The sequence below is a fragment of the Bos mutus genome, chromosome 10 (genome assembly GCF_027580195.1).
Source record: "Bos mutus isolate GX-2022 chromosome 10, NWIPB_WYAK_1.1, whole genome shotgun sequence".
Taxonomy (NCBI): Eukaryota; Metazoa; Chordata; class Mammalia; order Artiodactyla; family Bovidae; genus Bos; species Bos mutus.
Genome location: NC_091626.1, coordinates 35,326,169 through 35,343,327, shown reverse-complemented (window position 1 = coordinate 35,343,327; position 17,159 = coordinate 35,326,169). Strand labels below are relative to the sequence as shown.

At 43.9% G+C, this 17,159-nt stretch overlaps 1 protein-coding gene across 1 annotated transcript in view; it reads left to right on the top strand.

The window, feature by feature from the left end:
* Positions 1-15,609: 15,609 nt before the first annotated feature.
* PRKCH (protein kinase C eta) overlaps positions 15,610-17,159 on the top strand; it is a 233,861-nt gene continuing 232,311 nt past the window's right edge. Inside the window, exon 1 of the mRNA XM_005890692.3 lies at positions 15,610-16,359. Within this exon, the coding sequence (XP_005890754.1) occupies positions 15,997-16,359 (363 nt within the window). The 5' untranslated portion in view covers positions 15,610-15,996. The remainder of the gene's footprint in view (positions 16,360-17,159) is intronic.

Sequence of the window (17,159 nt, the reverse complement as noted above, 5' to 3'; positions counted from 1 at the left end):
TTCAAATATTTCATGTGCTTTTCCAATATAAGAGCTTAATATGTGACTATTAAGACCTTGAAATGTGGCTAGTAGAACTGAGAAACAGAATTTTTAATTATGCTTAATTTTAATTTAAAGTTTAAGGTTTAGTCACTCGTGGTTTTTGTTACGGAGAAGGCGATGGCACCCCACTCCAGTACTCTTGCCTGGAAAATCCCATGGACGGAGAAGCCTGGAAGGCTGCAGTCCATGGGGTCACTAAGAGTCGGACACAACTGAGTGACTTCACTTTCAGTTTTCACTTTCATGCATTGGAGAAGGAAATGGCAACCCACTCCATTGTTCTTGCCTGGAGAATCCCAGGGACGGGGGAGCCTGGTGGGCTGCCGTCTATGGGGTCGCACAGAGTCGGACACAACTGAGCGACTTCACTTTCAGTTTTCACTTTCATGCATTGGAGAAGGAAATGGCAACCCACTCCAGTGTTCTTGCCTGGAGAATCCCAGGGACAGGGGAGCCTGGTGGGCTGCCGTCTATGGGGTCGCACAGAGTCGGACACGACTGAAGCGCTTATTGTTGCTCAGTCATGTCCGACTCTTTGTGACCCCATGGACTGCAGCATGCCAGGTTTCCCTGTCCATTATCAACTCCCGGAGCTAACTTAAACTCATGGACATCGAGCTGGTGATGCCATCCAACCATCTCATCCTCTGTCGTCCCCTTCTCCTCCTGCCTTCACTCTTTCCCAGCATCAGGGTCTTTTCTAATGAGTTCGGCTCTTCGCATCAGGTGGCCAATGTATTGGAGTTTCAGCTTCAGCATCAGTCCTTCAAGTGAATATTCAGGACTGATTTCCTTTAGAATGTACTGGTTTGACCTCCTTGCAGTTCAAGGGGCTCTCAAGAGTCTTATCCAACACCACAACTCAAAACCATCAGTTCTTCGGCGTTCAGCCTTCTTTATGGTCCAGTTCTCACATCCATACATGACTACTGGAAGAACTGTAACTTTGACTAGATGGACCTTTATTGGCAAAGTAATGTCTCTGCTTTTTAATATGCTGTCTAGGTTTGACCTCTGTATAAGATGACACATGCTTATCATTCTTTTTTATTTTTTAATATTTCTTTAAAGATCAAAGCCTGTTTTTTTTTTTTAATTATTTATTTGGCTGTGCCAGGTCTTAGTTGGAGCATGCAAGATCTCTACTTGCAGCATGCAAACTCTTAGTTTTAGCACGTGGAATCTAGTTCCCTGACCAGAGATGGAACCTGGACCCCCTGCATTGGGAGCACGGAGCTTTAGCCACTGAACTACCAGGGATGTCCTCCATCCTTATCATTCTACTTAGAGTTAACCACCTCATGTAAAATATAAGAACTTCATAATATTATCATTTTAACTCTACCCTCTTTGTTATTGTTTGTCATATATATTTACTACTACATGAGTTAAACCCCCTACAATATATTTGTCTTCTAGCAGTCTTTTGTCATTTAAATAAATTATGAGAAGGAGAGAAGAAGACAGTCCTTCATGTTTACACACCTATTTGCATTTCCTCTGCTCTTCCTCCTGCAGTGGTCTTGATCCTGGTGCTCCCTCCCTCCAGTGCGGGCTTCCTCTTGCTGTCATTTCCCATCATCCTCAAAAACTTTTCTGTTCCTATTTCTTATAGTTCACAGTGAATTATTCCAGCATCCATTTATCTGAAAATTAATAATATTAATATGAATATTAATAAATTATCTTAATATTATTTATTCTTGTAGTTCACAGTGAATTATTCCACTATCCATTTTTCATTTTTGAAAGATATTATTACTGCATTTATAATTCTGGGTTAACTACTATTTCTATCATTTTCATGATGACATTCTGCCTCTTCTGACGGCCATTGTTTCTAGTAAGAAGGCAACTCTCACTCGAAGTGTTGTTCCCCTGTAGGTAATTGGCTTTTTACTCTTTATCTTTGGTTTCCAGTTTTTTGACTGCGACATACCTAGGTGTGGTATTTGAATTTATTCTGGTTGGATTTTGTTGATTATACAATGTGTAGGCTGATGTTTTCTGCCAAATTAGAAGAGTTTTCAGTCATTGTTTCTTCAACTTTTATTCTACTCCATTCTCTTTCATATTTTTTTTACTAGGACCCAAATTACATACATTAACACACACACAGATATATACGTGTGTGTACATATACATATATATATATATATAGGTACATATATGTTTATATATGTGAGTGAGTAAGTGAAAGTTGCTCAGGGTCTGACTCTTTTCGATCCCATGGACTATAGCCTGCTAGACTCCTCTGTCCATGGAATTATCCAGAAAAGAATACTGGAGTGAATAGCCATTTCCTTCTCTAGGGGATCTTCCCAATCCAGGGATCGAACACAGGTCTCCTGCCTTGCAGGCAGATTCTTTACCATCTGAGCTACCGGGGAAGTCCATATGTTTTTTTTGTGTGTGTGTGTATGTAAAACTTTTTACTTTTAATATATCCATTTGGTTTATTTCTTTGCTGATACTCCCCATCTGTTTACTCAAGACACTCATCCTCCTCTGTTGACCCTTAAATATATTTATAATAGCTGTTTTAAAGAACCCCATCTGCTAATTCTAATATTTGGGTCCTCTTGGATTCTGCTTTTATTGACTGTTCCTTTTCTTGATTATGGGTCACATTTTCCTGCTTCTTCACATCTCTAATATTTTAAATGTTATTCTTGAATATTGTTATAAGGGAATTATGGATAGTCTGGATTACTGTATTTTCCTTTAAAGGGTGTCGAGGTTTCTTCTATCAGGCTGTTAAATTACTGGCAAATCTTCCTGATCTTGTTGGGCTTAGCTTTATTATTTGTTAGTATAGTTCCGTTTCAGTTTTGTCCTCACTCCTGGGCGTGGCCCTTTCTCTAGGGTATGGCCCTTTCTCTGGGGCATGGTATTTCCTCCTAAGGTGTGGCCTCTTTGGGGTTTCAGTAGAACACATTAGGTGCTTAGCAAGGCTGTGCCACTGTGTCTGGGCCGACATTCTCATGTTTCCAGTGCTACGTGGCCTCTGATATCTTGGCCCAGCTCTCTAACTTGCATGAGCCCATTCTCAGGGCTCATGAAGTCTTATTTTGCACACTGGCTGTAGGGAAACACTCACGAAGTTTTTGTCACCCTCCTCTGAACAGCTTCTTCCTTTTTGATATCCTGCCTTACAAATTCCAGGAACCATGTATATTCTAAACTCTGTCTGTACCCCTTTTGTTCAGCAGAACATGCATATCCCTTTGGATTCTACTTCCTTATCATTCTATTGGTGTCCCCAGGCAGAGAACTGAAGAAGACGTGGAGCTCTTGGTGTGTTTCCCTTCTCCCAAGTATCATAGTCCTATGGTGTTTACTGCCAAGTGCTGGAAATCATTACCTCAGATATATATGGTGGTTTTCAGTGGAGGGCCAGCAGAGGACCACTCTGTAGGGCCAGAAGTAGCTGTCCTCTTCTGCATGTTTTGGTACAGTATGTGCACCTTAATAAAATACTAGAACAAAAGATCAGTTCCCTTTTTTTCACATAAAGATCTTTATTTCATTTCTATGTCAGGGCACTGTTCTTGATGATTATTATGTATTTTTTTTTTAATTTATTAGAGTATAATTGCTTTACAGCGTATTAGTTTCTACTTATGACAAAGTAAATCAGCTATACAAGGAGATCCAACCAGTCCATTCTAAAGGAGATCAGTCCTGGGTGTTCTTTGGAAGGAATGATGCTAAAGCTGAAACTCCAGTACTTTGGCCACCTCATGCGAAGAGTTGACTCATTGGAAAAGACTCTGATGCTAGGAGGGATTGGGGACAGGAGGAGAAGAGGACGACAGAGGATGAGATGGCTGGATAGCATCACTGACTCAATGGACGTGAGTCTGAGTGAACTCCAGGAGATGGTGATGGACAGGGAGGCCTGGCGTGCTGCGATTCATGGGGTCGTGAAGAGTCGGACATGACTGAGCGACTGAACTGAACTGAACTGATACGTATATCCCCTCTGTTTGGGATTTCCCTCCCATTTAGGTTACCCCAGAGCACTGAGTAGAGTTCCCTGTGCTATACAGTAGGTTCTCATTAGTTATCTATTTTATATATAGTATCAATAGTGTATGTATGTCAATCCCAATCTCCCAATTCATCCCACCCTCCCCCTTCCCTCTTGGTATCCATGTTTGTTCTCTTCATCTGTGTCTGTATTTCTGCTTTGTAAATAAGACAATCTATACCAATTTTTCTCAGATCCCATATGATTATTATTTATTCTTGATCAAACCTCAATATAATTAGTTTGTTGAAGTTCCTTTAAATTATTATAATTACCACTTCTAAATCATAAAGATCAATAATTAACATTAATATCTGTGAGACTCATTATAGTGCTTATCAAACATTGAAAAGACATTTTTTAAGACATTAATACAAACTATGAGTAGAACAAAGTATATTCTAATGTTCTCCTATTTTAAAAAATGGGATATAAAACAATTATGAGACAATAAAATGGTGTATATAAACCTTGCTGTTCACTGGCACAAAAATCCAGTTTGTAATTTTGTTAAAAATGACAAAAATAACCTTTTTCACTGGTTGTAATTTGACTGGCACATCAAAGTAAATGCTCAAAACAAATTTTTCCAACACTGAATTTCTAAGAAACTGATATAAATCATCAATTGTACATTAATTTATGTGTTTTATTGTTTAACAAAACATATGCAAGTGATATAAATGATACCACGGTTTGTATAACTCAATTAGAGAGAGAAGATATGTTGAGTCTGTACTTTACTTGTGACTAAAGCCCACTCTGAGGAGCTCTGGCCCCATATTCTGAAGACCCAGGAAATGTGTAATAAACAACGTGAGAAATGCCTGACTTCTGGTTCTGGCTCCTCATCTGTAAAATAGGTTTGACCTAAAATTCTCAGGCATGCCTTCCAGATCAAAGGACCCATCCTTTCTGTGTTTGTATTTTTACTTTCTGACCGTCTTCTTATTACAATGCTGTACTTTTGTCTATCATCTTAAAATGTTCACTCTATACATTTATTTTCATCTCAAAGTAATGACAGCTGTATTTCTGGGTGGTTATTAACATTCATTGAATACTTATAAATGTGAACAAAAAACAAACCTGTGGCAGAGTGCCAGGTAATTTTAAAACAAAAAAGAAAACAGTCACCCCATAAATATAACGCATTGAGTCTCTGATGGCTATTACAAAAATGGACCCAAACTCAGAGAAGTAGCTTGAACGTTTACATGGAAATATAGACTCTGGAGTGATATCATTGCCTGCCATCAGTTATCTCAAACTGAGTCCAAGTTTTTAAAGTCATTTCCTAACTAATGTTAACAAGCCCAGGTGTTTCCTGATTTCAGTTGTTCAGACTCTCAAAAAAAAAAAAAAAAAAAAAAAAAGGGAGGGAAATGTGTAAAATTCCTTTGTTGGCTTCCTTTCGCTTGTACTGAACCCGTTTCATCTTCCTACTATGCGTGGTTTTTGTGTTTCCCTGTCCATTTAGCCCATGAGCTTATTTTTCTCCCTTTTTGTTACACTCATCAGATGTCTCTTTTGTTTTTCTTGTTATCAGTGTTATTTTTTTTCCAAGTTTTCCTCCATATTTAAAATCTCAGTATGAGTGATTATATATTTTGGGTTGTTTTGGGTTGTAATCACTGCCTTTATTCTTTTTAAAAATATTTTTTTCTACCTTTTATTTTATTATTGAAGTATAATTGCTTTACAATGATACATATGTTAGTTTCTGCTGTATAATGAAGTGAATCAGCCACGTGTATACATATGTCCCCTCCATGCCACCCCTCTGGGTGCATTACAGTGCACCCAGCTGAGCTTCCTGTGCTAAATAGCAGCTTCCTACTAGCTATTTTACACATGGTAGTGTATATATATCACTGCTATTCTCCAAATTTGTCCCACCCTCCTCTTCTCCCTCTGTGTCCACATGTCCATTCTCTATGTCTGTCTCTATTCCTGCCCTGCAAATAGGTTCATCTGTACCATTTTTCTAGATTCTATAGTGAAGTCGCTCAGTCGTGTCCAACTCTGCGACTCCATGGACTGTAGCCTACCAGGCTCCTCTGTCCATGGGATTTTCCAGGCAATAGTACTGGAGTGGATTGCCATTTCCTTCTCCAGTGGATCTTCCCAACCCAGGGATCGAACCCGGGTCTCCTGCATTGTAGACAGATGCTTTACCATCTGAGCTACCAGGGAAGTCCTAGATTCTATATATACGTATTAATATGCAATATTTGTTTTTCTCTTTCTGACTTACTTCACTCTGTGTGACAGACTCTACGTCCACCCACATCAGTTGTTGTTGCTCAGTCGCTAAGTCTTGTCTGACTCTTTGCAGCCCCATGAATTGCAGCATGCCAGGCTTTCCTGTCCTTCACTATTTCCCGAAGTTTGCTCAAACTCATGTCCATTGAGTTGATAATGCCATCTAACCATCTCATCCTCTGTCGCCTCCTTCTCCTTCTGCCCTCAGTCTTTCCCAGCATCAGGGTCTTTTCCAGTGAATCAACTCTTCGCATCAGGTGGCCAAAGTACGGGAGCTTCAGCTTCAGCATCAGTCTTTCCATTGAATATTCAGGGTTGATTTCCTTTAGGATTGACTGATGAGCGATTATATTTGAACTAAGACAATGTGTCGAAAATCCTCACTCTGACTGAAGAGCCTCTGCAGGTGCTGGGATTGAGCCCCTGATCTTGAGTACCAGTTCCTCAGCCCAGGGGGCAAATGGCATAGAGTGTGAAGCAGCCAGAATGAGGTAGGGGAAGGGAAAGCGAACAACAGGGTAAGGCAGAACTGATAACATTTATATAATACTGCAGGACTTTGCCATGTGCATTAGAGTGCATTTCTCATTTAATTCTGTGTTATTATGTGACTTCTTTAAGGTCATCTAGCCATTTTAGAGGATGCGAACCTGTCTTTGAATGTTTTTGTCCCTTATGTCTGGGCTTCTTGAACTGGAGTATAAAATAATCACCTGAGATTGTTAAACTTTACTGAAAATGCCAATTCCTGGATCATCCCACTCCCTGTTTCACCCCAAAAATCATGGCCAGAAGGTCTGAATTGCACTTCTCTCACCTGTTGGCTTCTAGAGCTAAAATTATATTGACGGTATAGCGGTTATTTTCCATTAAATTATTAGAAAGCAAACAGTACCCTGATTTAGTATAAAGTATTTACCTTTTCTAGTATCTAAAAAAAGTTCGCTAACTTTCTGTGTTCTAAACAAATGCCTGCATTCAGAGTTTTAAAAAGGGCAAAGGGGAAGCTACTTGGGTGATTTTAATGTCCTCACATGACAAAATGATTGAGGCTTATGTGAAACTTTCACACTTCATTGCCAAGATTTCAAGGATGGAAAGTCTTTTTTTATGCCTTCTTATTATGAACTATAAGCTCTTGGGAACGGGGGCCAAACTGCTTTTTCATTTCCAAGAATCAGAAGACGTTCAAGCTTCACTAGAAAGATGACAGGAAATGATTACAATTTAAAGGGGTTAAAGTCCACCTATCTGTGATTTGGTGTGGAGTTTTTAATATTAACTAAAAAAAATTTAAATTACTGAAATGTTCAGCAATTATAGAAAAATAGAAAAATCACAAAATACAGATAAATGAAAAAATCATCCATAATAAACAGTTATAAATTTGCTTACCTTGTGCCTGGCACTATTTCAAGGGCTTTACAAACAATTTCTATAGACCTCACAGCAACCCACTTTACAGCTGAGAAAACTGAACCATAGTAAGAATAGGTAGAGCCTGAAGTCACACTGCTATAGGGGACACGATCTGGGTGGAGGCAATCTGCCTCCAGAGACCACATTTTCAAACTCTCCACTAGCCAGACTCTACTCTATAATCCATTACTCCAGATAACCATGCTCACATTTAGGGGTCTACCCTTCCAAAAATACGCACACACACACAGACATTTGCATACACATACAACATACACATGCACACTTTACACTAAATAGGATCCCTGATTTTTTCACTAATAGTATATTGTGAACTTCTATAATGGCTACTAAGGCAAATAGTAACTGCTACATCCTGGCAAAATATTCTATTTAAAGTGAAGCTCCTCCCCGTCCCTTTGTACAACTAAGAAAAAGCATAGCCATGAAGGTCCAAGTGATCATCCTATTAAGATTACTTATTCAATTCCAAGGCTGAAAGAACATGTAGAGGCTGTTACACATGACCTAAAGGCAATTCTTGAGGGCTCTGGAAAGCCTGAGTATGCTGCCCAGTGAGCAGAATGGAATACTGATTAGATGGTCACTGAGTAAACCTGAGAATGCCATCAATGAGACATAGAGAAAACCCAGCAAAGGGCAAAAGAAAGATACCATCAGAGGAAAATAATCATTTTCCTCTCACAGATTTCTTACACAACCCATAAAATCTAATAACTTGCTTGCCACTTAATAACCACTTGGTGTTAATGGACTAGAAGAAAATGATAAAAGTTAATGGAACAACCTGACCATTAGCTACATTAATAATAGGTTTAGAGAAAATTATTATTATTTTAAACCATATACACTTGCTTTCTGTTACTAGTGCTTTTTAGAAATATTAAAATATTAAGAAGCATACTAAAATGAAAAGTTATAGTAAGTTCTGTATTCAGAATTAAGGAATTTTAAGTTCTTTTAGCTTCAAAAGATATTTTTGTCTCATTTGGTGACATGCTACTGTAGGTTGTAATTATAGAAGTAGATACGAAGAAATAATTAAAGTTACTAAATGCAGATTCGCCTTAGTTCCCCTGTTTATCTCTTATTTTATATGAAGGTATGTCTTTTTAAAAAAATCTACCAGATTGTGATATAGGCCAAGGACTTTTATGAATCTGTTTCTTAACAGAATGCCTGTAAAGTTCTCCAGGGTTCCATACTACTATTAGGATTGTAAGAGGTGGCTCAGTGGTAAGGAATCTGCCTGCAGTGCAGGAGATGCAGGAGATGTGGGTTTGATCCGTGGGTCAGGAAGATCCCTTGGAGCAGGAAATGACAACCCACTCCTGTATTCTTGCCTGGAAAATTCCATGGGCAGAGGAGCCTAGAGCCTGGTGGGCTGCAGTCTGTGGGGTAGCACAGAGTTGACATGACTGGCGACTGAACAAGTGCATACTACTATTAGGAAAGGCTCTTGGGTGATGTAAGTTTCAAGTGAAAATATTCTAATGGGTAGATTCGAGTAGGTGAGTTATGTCGAAAGTAAACCAACCATGGGAGAGATTTGTGTTTGTTCCGTTTATATTCAGAAAATATTTAACTTTAGTGGAGTTTCCTGTTAGAAAACAATGGCATAAATGTCTCACTGAGTTATTACTCCCGATCACCAGGCAATATTTAGGCAACCTGACTGCTTTTTTAAGGGCGTATTGCTTTGATGTTTGCTCCTCTGTTCTGACATCAGTCCCTGGAAGGCCCGTCTTTTGAGGAAGGCTGAGGAAGCGTGAAAGCTGAGCCAGTCTACCCCATCCGCTCTTTAGGACTTTGCCCCTCAGCCTTCCTTTCCCTCGTTCCCTCACTCAGCACGAGCCGTTCTTGCACTGAGACACAGACTTTTGACGTCAGGACCCTGTGGCTCTCTGAGGACCTCACTACTCTGACTTCATCCCAGACTCCTCCCACCCCACCCTCCCTTCTGACTTGGCCTCTGTTTCTTCTTCCATGTCATTGAAGACTTTCCTCTTATCCTGGTTTAAGAAGCCTCACAGTGATGTGTTTAGGTGTGGGTCTTTATTGATTCGTTCTGCCTAGTACACTGTGTCCTTTCAATATGAGACTCATGTCTTCCTTCCATTCTGAGAAATGTTACTATCTCTGTGATGTATCTTACCTTTTTCTATTCTTTTTGGAACATGTATAAGGACATCGTGATCTACCTTTGCCACAGTACAGTATATGTACCTTTATGCATATACCCTTTTACATACTTACCTTTGCATATTTAAAAATGGATGAGAGGCAGCACTGCTATAACCCCTGCCCTGTGTACCACTCACTTCTGCCTGCTGAGAATCTCCAACTTCCTCCTTTCTGTACTCAGTGTATTTAATAGTTTTCATTCCTATTGTGCAATAAAACCACCTGGGATAGGGGTAAGGCATGCATTTTTTGAAAAATGGGCCGCATCTTAGCTCTTTCATGTATTAAGTATGCGATACAATTCACTTAACCATTCTGGCTCTCACTTTTCCTATGTGTAAATAGAGACAATAATACTTACATCCATGGTTGTCATGAGACTCAAATGAAATGTGTGTCAAATGCTTTGTTCCAGTGCTGGTGAATACTTAATAAATGATACTATGGCAGTCAGAGTAACAGCTGAAAGGTACCATATGCTTGACAATGTATCACATGCATTGTATTAAATCATTAGATATTTTATCTTCAGAGCCCTCACAGATGAGTACATCATTATTCATTTGTAAATTCAACATCCTAAGAACTGTTTTCTTTTATCCATGTTGCATTCCAATCTTAATCCTTTGGTATACATATTTTATGTATTTCATGACATATTTATATTTCTTTCTTTAGATTTTTAAAATGTTATTCACTATTTTTTCCTATGTTGTTTATCAAATGTCATTCTAATGACTATGTGATATTCCACTGAGTTGTTATTCTGTAATTTACTCAGTCATTTCACTATTGCTGGAAGGAAAGTTATGACCAACCTAGACAGCATATGAAAAAGCAGAGACATTACTTTGCCAACAAAGGTCCGTCTAGTCAAGGCTATGGTTTTTCCAGTGGTCATGTATGGATGTGAGAGTTGGACTGTGAAGAAGGCTGAGCACAGAAGAATTGATGCTTTTGAACTGCGGTGCTGGAGAAGACTCTTGTGAGTCCCTTGGACTGCAAGGAGATCCAACCAGTCCATCCTAAAGGAGATCAGTCCTGAGTGTTCATTGGAAGGACTGATGCTGAAGCTGAAACGCCAATACTTTGGCCACCTGATGTAAAGAGCTGACTCATTGGAAAAGACCCTGATGCTGGGAAAGATGGAGGACAGGAGGAGAAGGGGACGACAGAGGATGAGATGGTTGGATGGCATCACGGACTCAATGGACATGGGTTTGGGTAAACTCTGGAAGTTGGTGATGGACAGGGAGGCCTGGCGTGCTGCAGTCCATGGGGTCTCAAAGAGTCAGACACGACTGAGCGACTGAACTGAACTGAACTAATGTAGTAGGAATTGTATATAGAGAAGTCCAAAGTTATAGTGTGACTAAGACAAGAAAAAAGAATACAGTAATTCCCCTACATATGAACCTCAAGTTGCAAACTGTCAAAGATGCAACTGAACCATTCCATCCGTGTCAGACATGAGTGAAATTGCAGCTTGCCTTCCATCCCCTATTGCTGATGCTCCTTTAGCTCTACCATCTCTCATCTCCTCTCCTGCCTCCAGTCAGTAACTCTTCTTGCCTCTTCACTTGATGCCAGCCCCTGTATGCCAGCTTTCGTACTGTACTATTGTACTTTTTGAGGTACTGTACTGTAAGATTTAAAATGTTTTATTTTGTGTGTTTGTTTTTTATGTATTATTTGTATGAAATTATTATAGACCTATTACAGGGCAGTACTGTATAGCTGATTGTGTTAGTTGGGTACCGAAGTATAATTTTGTTGGACTTAATGAACATGCTCTCAGAATAGAACTCATTTGGATGTAGTGCATTTTACTGTAGTAATAAGTGGAGCAAAAACAAACCTCTAGTCTATTAAAAAAAAAACCCATAATATATATTTTAAAGCAGTCTATACAGATATATGTGGCTTCCCTTGTAGCTCAGTTGGTAAAGAATCTGCCTGCCATGCAGGAGACCCGGGTTCGATTCATGGGTCGGGAAGATCCCCTGGAGAAGGAAATGGCAACCCACTCCAATATTCTTGCCTGGAGACTCCCACGGACAGAGGAGCCTGGCGGGCTACAGTCCATGGGCTTGCAAGAGTGGGACAACGACTTAGCAACTAAACCACTACCATACAGATATGCAAGTTCTACACCGTATTATGTACAAGCCACTGTTGATCATGGTGGGATGTGTATAAAGAGTGAACTTCTTTCTCCCCTGCCTTCATTAAAACTCAGGAGGATCAGCTCTGCATAACAGCTGTCATGTAGGTAAGGTTTGTATTGGCATCTAGTCCTTCCCTACAGGGACTCTGCACTAGGTGCTCTCGCCTGTCTACTGTCCCCTACGAGCCACCCAATGACACATGACATGGGCTGGAGACAATCAGAGTCTTCCTCAAGATTGATTTAAAGATGCTAGTAGAGAAAATTCTCATTCTACTGGGGCTGTTAAACTAGAAAACCAGGAAGTCAAGGTTGCTGGAGACCACCTCCCTGGCTGTTGGCAGGCAAGTTTAGACAGCAGGCTAAGAGCCACACGCATAGGTGCTTCTTAAACTAAGGTCCATTTTTTCACCTATGCCTTGGATGGCATTCACTCCTGTGGTCTCAGAACTGCGCAAACCCTCTCTTTTCCTGCATGGCTCTCCTTACTAAAAAGCCTTCCACCTGGTGAGTCCATCTTCCTCCTCAGTTCTCTCTCTCCTCCCTACTCCAGCCAAATGTCTTGAAAGAATATCTACACTCACTCTCTTCACTCTTATTTTTCACCTCAACCTACTCTAAATAGGCTTCCACATTTACCCTTCTACTGAATCGGCTCAAAGATTACTCAGGAACTGTCCAACTCCACAGGCTTTCTTTAGTCTTGTTTATTTAATCCCTTAGCATCCTCTGACCTAGCTGACCTTTCCTTCCTGCCTGAGAACTTTTGAGTTGGTTTCCACAATAACTGGAAAACACATCCTCTTGGGTTTTCTCTTCTGCCTGCTGCTTCTCAACCCCATTGTCTGCCTCTCCTGTAGATGTTGGGGTTTCTGGAAGTCTGCAGCCTAAGCACCTTCTTTTTCTCAAACTACATTCTCTTCCTATCTTTTCCTGTAATGGAGCTCTCATCCACTATTTTAGCTTTGATTGTGATCTCTATACTAATGGCTTCTCCACTTATTCCTTTACTCCTGATTCTACCTCTGACCTTCCCAACCACATAGCCACTTGCCCACTTTGCATTTCCACTTAAATGTATCAAAGGGATATCAAACCTGACCTGTTTTGAACTGAACTCTTCACCCTCCTCCACAAATCTGCTGCTCCTCCCCTGGGGTTTCCTAATCACTCATGGCTTTGTTATCCACACAATTGCTCAAGTCCATTTCCAACATGCTTCTTTTAGTACTTTCCTCTTCTTCATTCTCTTCTTTCCATCCATCACTGAGACCTGTCCAGACCTGTCTCTGTCTCAGTTCCACCTCCTTAGCTTCATCAGCATCACATCACCCGAGTCTGTCACCATCCTCTCCCTTCTAGACTTCAGCCACAGCATCCTCACTGGTGTCCCCACACCGGTGCTGGCTCCTTCCAGTCCATTTTTTGCACAACTCCAGAGAGATATTTTAAAACCTCAATCTCATCCTGCCCTGACTCTGCTTAACAGCCTTCCAGAGGCTTCCAGCTGTTCATAGTTAAGGTCCAAAGACCTACCAATCTGGTTAGTCTTGGCCCCTGACCCACCTTTACAGGCTCTTTTCAGCCACTTGCCCCTCCAGCCACATGGAATCCTCCTGGTTCCCCAAACAGGACAAACTGTTTTCTCAGGAACTTAGATCCTTCTGCTGTGAATTTTTTTAGGTAACCCTTTTCTGATTAGCCTCCCCTCACCACTCCAGTTACATTATCCCAAGATACCTTGGTCTGTTCCTCCACCTCACCCTCTATTTATTATTTTTCCTCTCTTGTGGGACTGTTAAGCCCCAGGAGGGCAGGCACATGGCTGTCCTGCTCACTGCTCTGCCACCACTGCCCACCTATGCCTGGCACTGACTGATCGGGCAAAAATGGAGTATTTGGTGGCCTCACCACCTAACCCCAGGGCAGCTGTGTAGCTGCCCAGCATTTGGGACTGTCTTCTCTTAGTGCTGAGATCCAATAGCAGCAAATCCTTCAGTGGTTCTTAAAACTAGAGTCCTACTCTTTGGAGGAGAGGTTGACGAAGTTGACCCAAATGATCCCCTTGACCTTTTCCACTGGGGCCATACAGGAGCTCCCTGGATGTTGGAGAGCTTGCTTTATGGCTCTGTCTAAAGCTAAGGTGTCATCTGGGCAATGTGCTACTTCCCTGCCCCGTTCTTCTAAGGAAATGCTGTTTTTGAGACCAGCCTTTCCCCACCGACCATTGTTCTTTTCCCTTTTCATTCCACAGTGTGCCTACGTGAAATGCTGAGAACCTAGGTTGAGAGCCCCAAATAGGGCAGTGGGAAGAAGGGAATAGAAAGGCTGACCTGCTCCCAGGAGACTCAGAGTCGCCAAAGAGAATGTAATTAGGGATCTTAACAGTGGCCTAGGCTTTATGGGAGACAAATTGGTTGAGGTGGCCCTCAGGGAGTGAGGAGCTCCCAGGGGACAAAAACTGCAGGAGCCATGAGTGGAGAAGCAACTGGAGACGGCCCCCTCTGACTCACAAACAGAGCAACAGCCTAGAGTGTTCCTAGAAGAGGCGATTTCTTCGGCGCACGTGTACTGGGGACTATGTCTGTGTGTGCGTGTGTGTTTGTGTGAGTGAACATCTTCTGCCCTTGTCCTGTAGGGCTGGGCGAACCAGGAAGCGCCTCGCAGAGGAAGAGATTTAGTAGTCTCGGCCACGTTTGTCTTCAGAACCGACCTTTCCTGCTCTTTGTGCAACAAGACACACCTCTCCGAGGAAGGAGGCGGACATCATTACTACTGCCCTATTAAAAAAACACACACACACACACTCACACACACAACAACCGTGTAATTACTCTCCGCAGGAAAGGCGCACAACAGGATGGGCCCGAGCTGAACTCGGGATGAGCCATCCCTGTAAAGATTAGGAAAAGGAACCTCCGCGCCATGCACCCGCCTCCGGCCAGGGCCTCTCCCAGATGGTCAGGCTGGGTTGCCAGACCACCTCCTAGAGTGAGAGGGTGGTCGCGGGCGTCTCCCAGCCACGCGGGTTCCCTGTTCCTTCTCCTACCTGCCTTCCAGCTCTCGCTGGGTCTGTCTCCCACGCCTCAGGTGTTTGCTGGGGCTGGGCCACAAGCCCTTCCCTTTTTGGCCTGCACCTGGGGTAACCTCCAGCCCCGAGCGCCCCGCCAGACCCTGCTGCAGCGAGTGCGCACGGAGCGGTGCGAATTGACTCGCGTGGGGCTCTCCGGGCTGCGTGCGCCCCGCCACTGCCCGAACACAGGGCCGGGCTCCGGCTGCGCGCCACGCCCCCGGGCTTCGCACGGCGCGCGAGCCCCTTGGAGGGTGTCTGTGAACTTGGAGCCGAGCGGCTCGAGGCTCTTGCCGGGGATGCGGCGGCAGCTGCTTCCTGGTTTGAAGCTCGCCGAGTGGGGGAGAGCGTGAGCCCGCGGAGGCGGGGGCAGGAGCCGGAGCCGGAGCGGGCGGAGGCGGGGGCAGGAGACGCTGGAGGCTCGAGCTAACCGGACGGGTCGCTCCGGCTCTCCCGGGAGAGGCGCTTCCTGGCCCTGAAGAAGGGGCGAGTACCGTGCGAGCCCCCGGGAGGTGCCGCGCGCTCCAGAGGGACGGTCGGGCGACCCCGGCCCGCTGAGGGCTCGGCGCCCGGCTCCCCTCCTTTCCACCTCGCGAGGGAGGGAGGGAGGGAAGGAGGGGAGGAAAGGTCCGGCGGAGGAGGCAGAATGGCCGGTCGAGGGGAGCTTGGGTGCTGCTTTTCCCGGGAGCTGCCTCCACTCCTGCGGCCGCCGCGAGAGCTGGCCTGAGCGAGGGCTCCCGGCTCTCCGGCTGCGAGACCGCGCGGTCCCCGGGGCGGGACAGCGGCGTCGGCATGTCGTCCGGCACCATGAAGTTCAATGGCTACTTGAGGGTCCGCATTGGCGAGGCCGTGGGGCTGCAGCCCACCCGCTGGTCCCTGCGCCACTCGCTCTTCAAGAAGGGCTATCAGCTACTGGACCCCTACCTGACGGTGAGCGTGGACCAGGTCCGCGTGGGCCAGACTAGCACCAAACAGAAGACCAACAAGCCCACGTACAATGAGGAGTTCTGCGCCAACGTCACCGACGGTGGCCACCTGGAGCTGGCCGTCTTCCACGAGACGCCCCTGGGCTACGACCACTTTGTGGCCAACTGCACCCTGCAATTCCAGGAGCTACTGCGCACGGCCGGCGCCTCGGACACCTTCGAGGGCTGGGTGAGTACCTGGAGCCCTCCCCTTGGTGTCCACTCCGCACCTTTCTCTTCCTTCATTTTACAGAACTTGCCTGGGACCCGCTTTCCCATCTTCCCAGGCTCCGCGGCTCAGGGAATTCCCTCCACTTTTGGTCCACGTCCAGGTGGCCCTTGGCACTGGTGATGCGACCGCGGTGGGTGTGCGAGGGCATAGCTGTTCCTCTAAGAAGCCATCCTGGATATGGTTCCTCTTGGGGATGGCAGCTTGGGCTAACGGGAAGTCGGGGGAAGGGGCGATCACCCCCTCCTCCCAGACTTTGAGTAAGGCGCCCCAACTCTCTGCACGCGGGTAATATAGGAAAGGCAAGGAAGGTGTGTTAGGAAAGTGACTTGCTTTGGATAAAGCTCTTTAAGCGTTTCTTAAGCGAAAGGCATGCATTCTCGCAGGTATTATTCATAATGTTTATGGATACGTGTTGGTTCAGCCGCTCAGACGTGCACACGTGTTTCAGCATGCACATCCATTACATCCCAGAGGTAAATAACCCACACTGGCAGGGATCGGAGTGCCTGGGTCTGCAGTTGGCAAAGTTTTGTTAAGCAGTTTTTCAAGGAGATGAGATTTACATGTGTTTGCAGGCAACTTCAGTTCACTTTCAGCCCAAGAGGTCTGATTCCTACAGTTAGTGTTTCTGCTGTTACTGGTCTTGAGAGTTTCCAGGGCTCTTCAGCAGTTTGTGAACCACCCCTGGTTTCTCACCTCACCTGCTTGTATTTCTGTGTATTGACAAGTAGTTGCCCGCAACGTCCTACTTGCCTGTG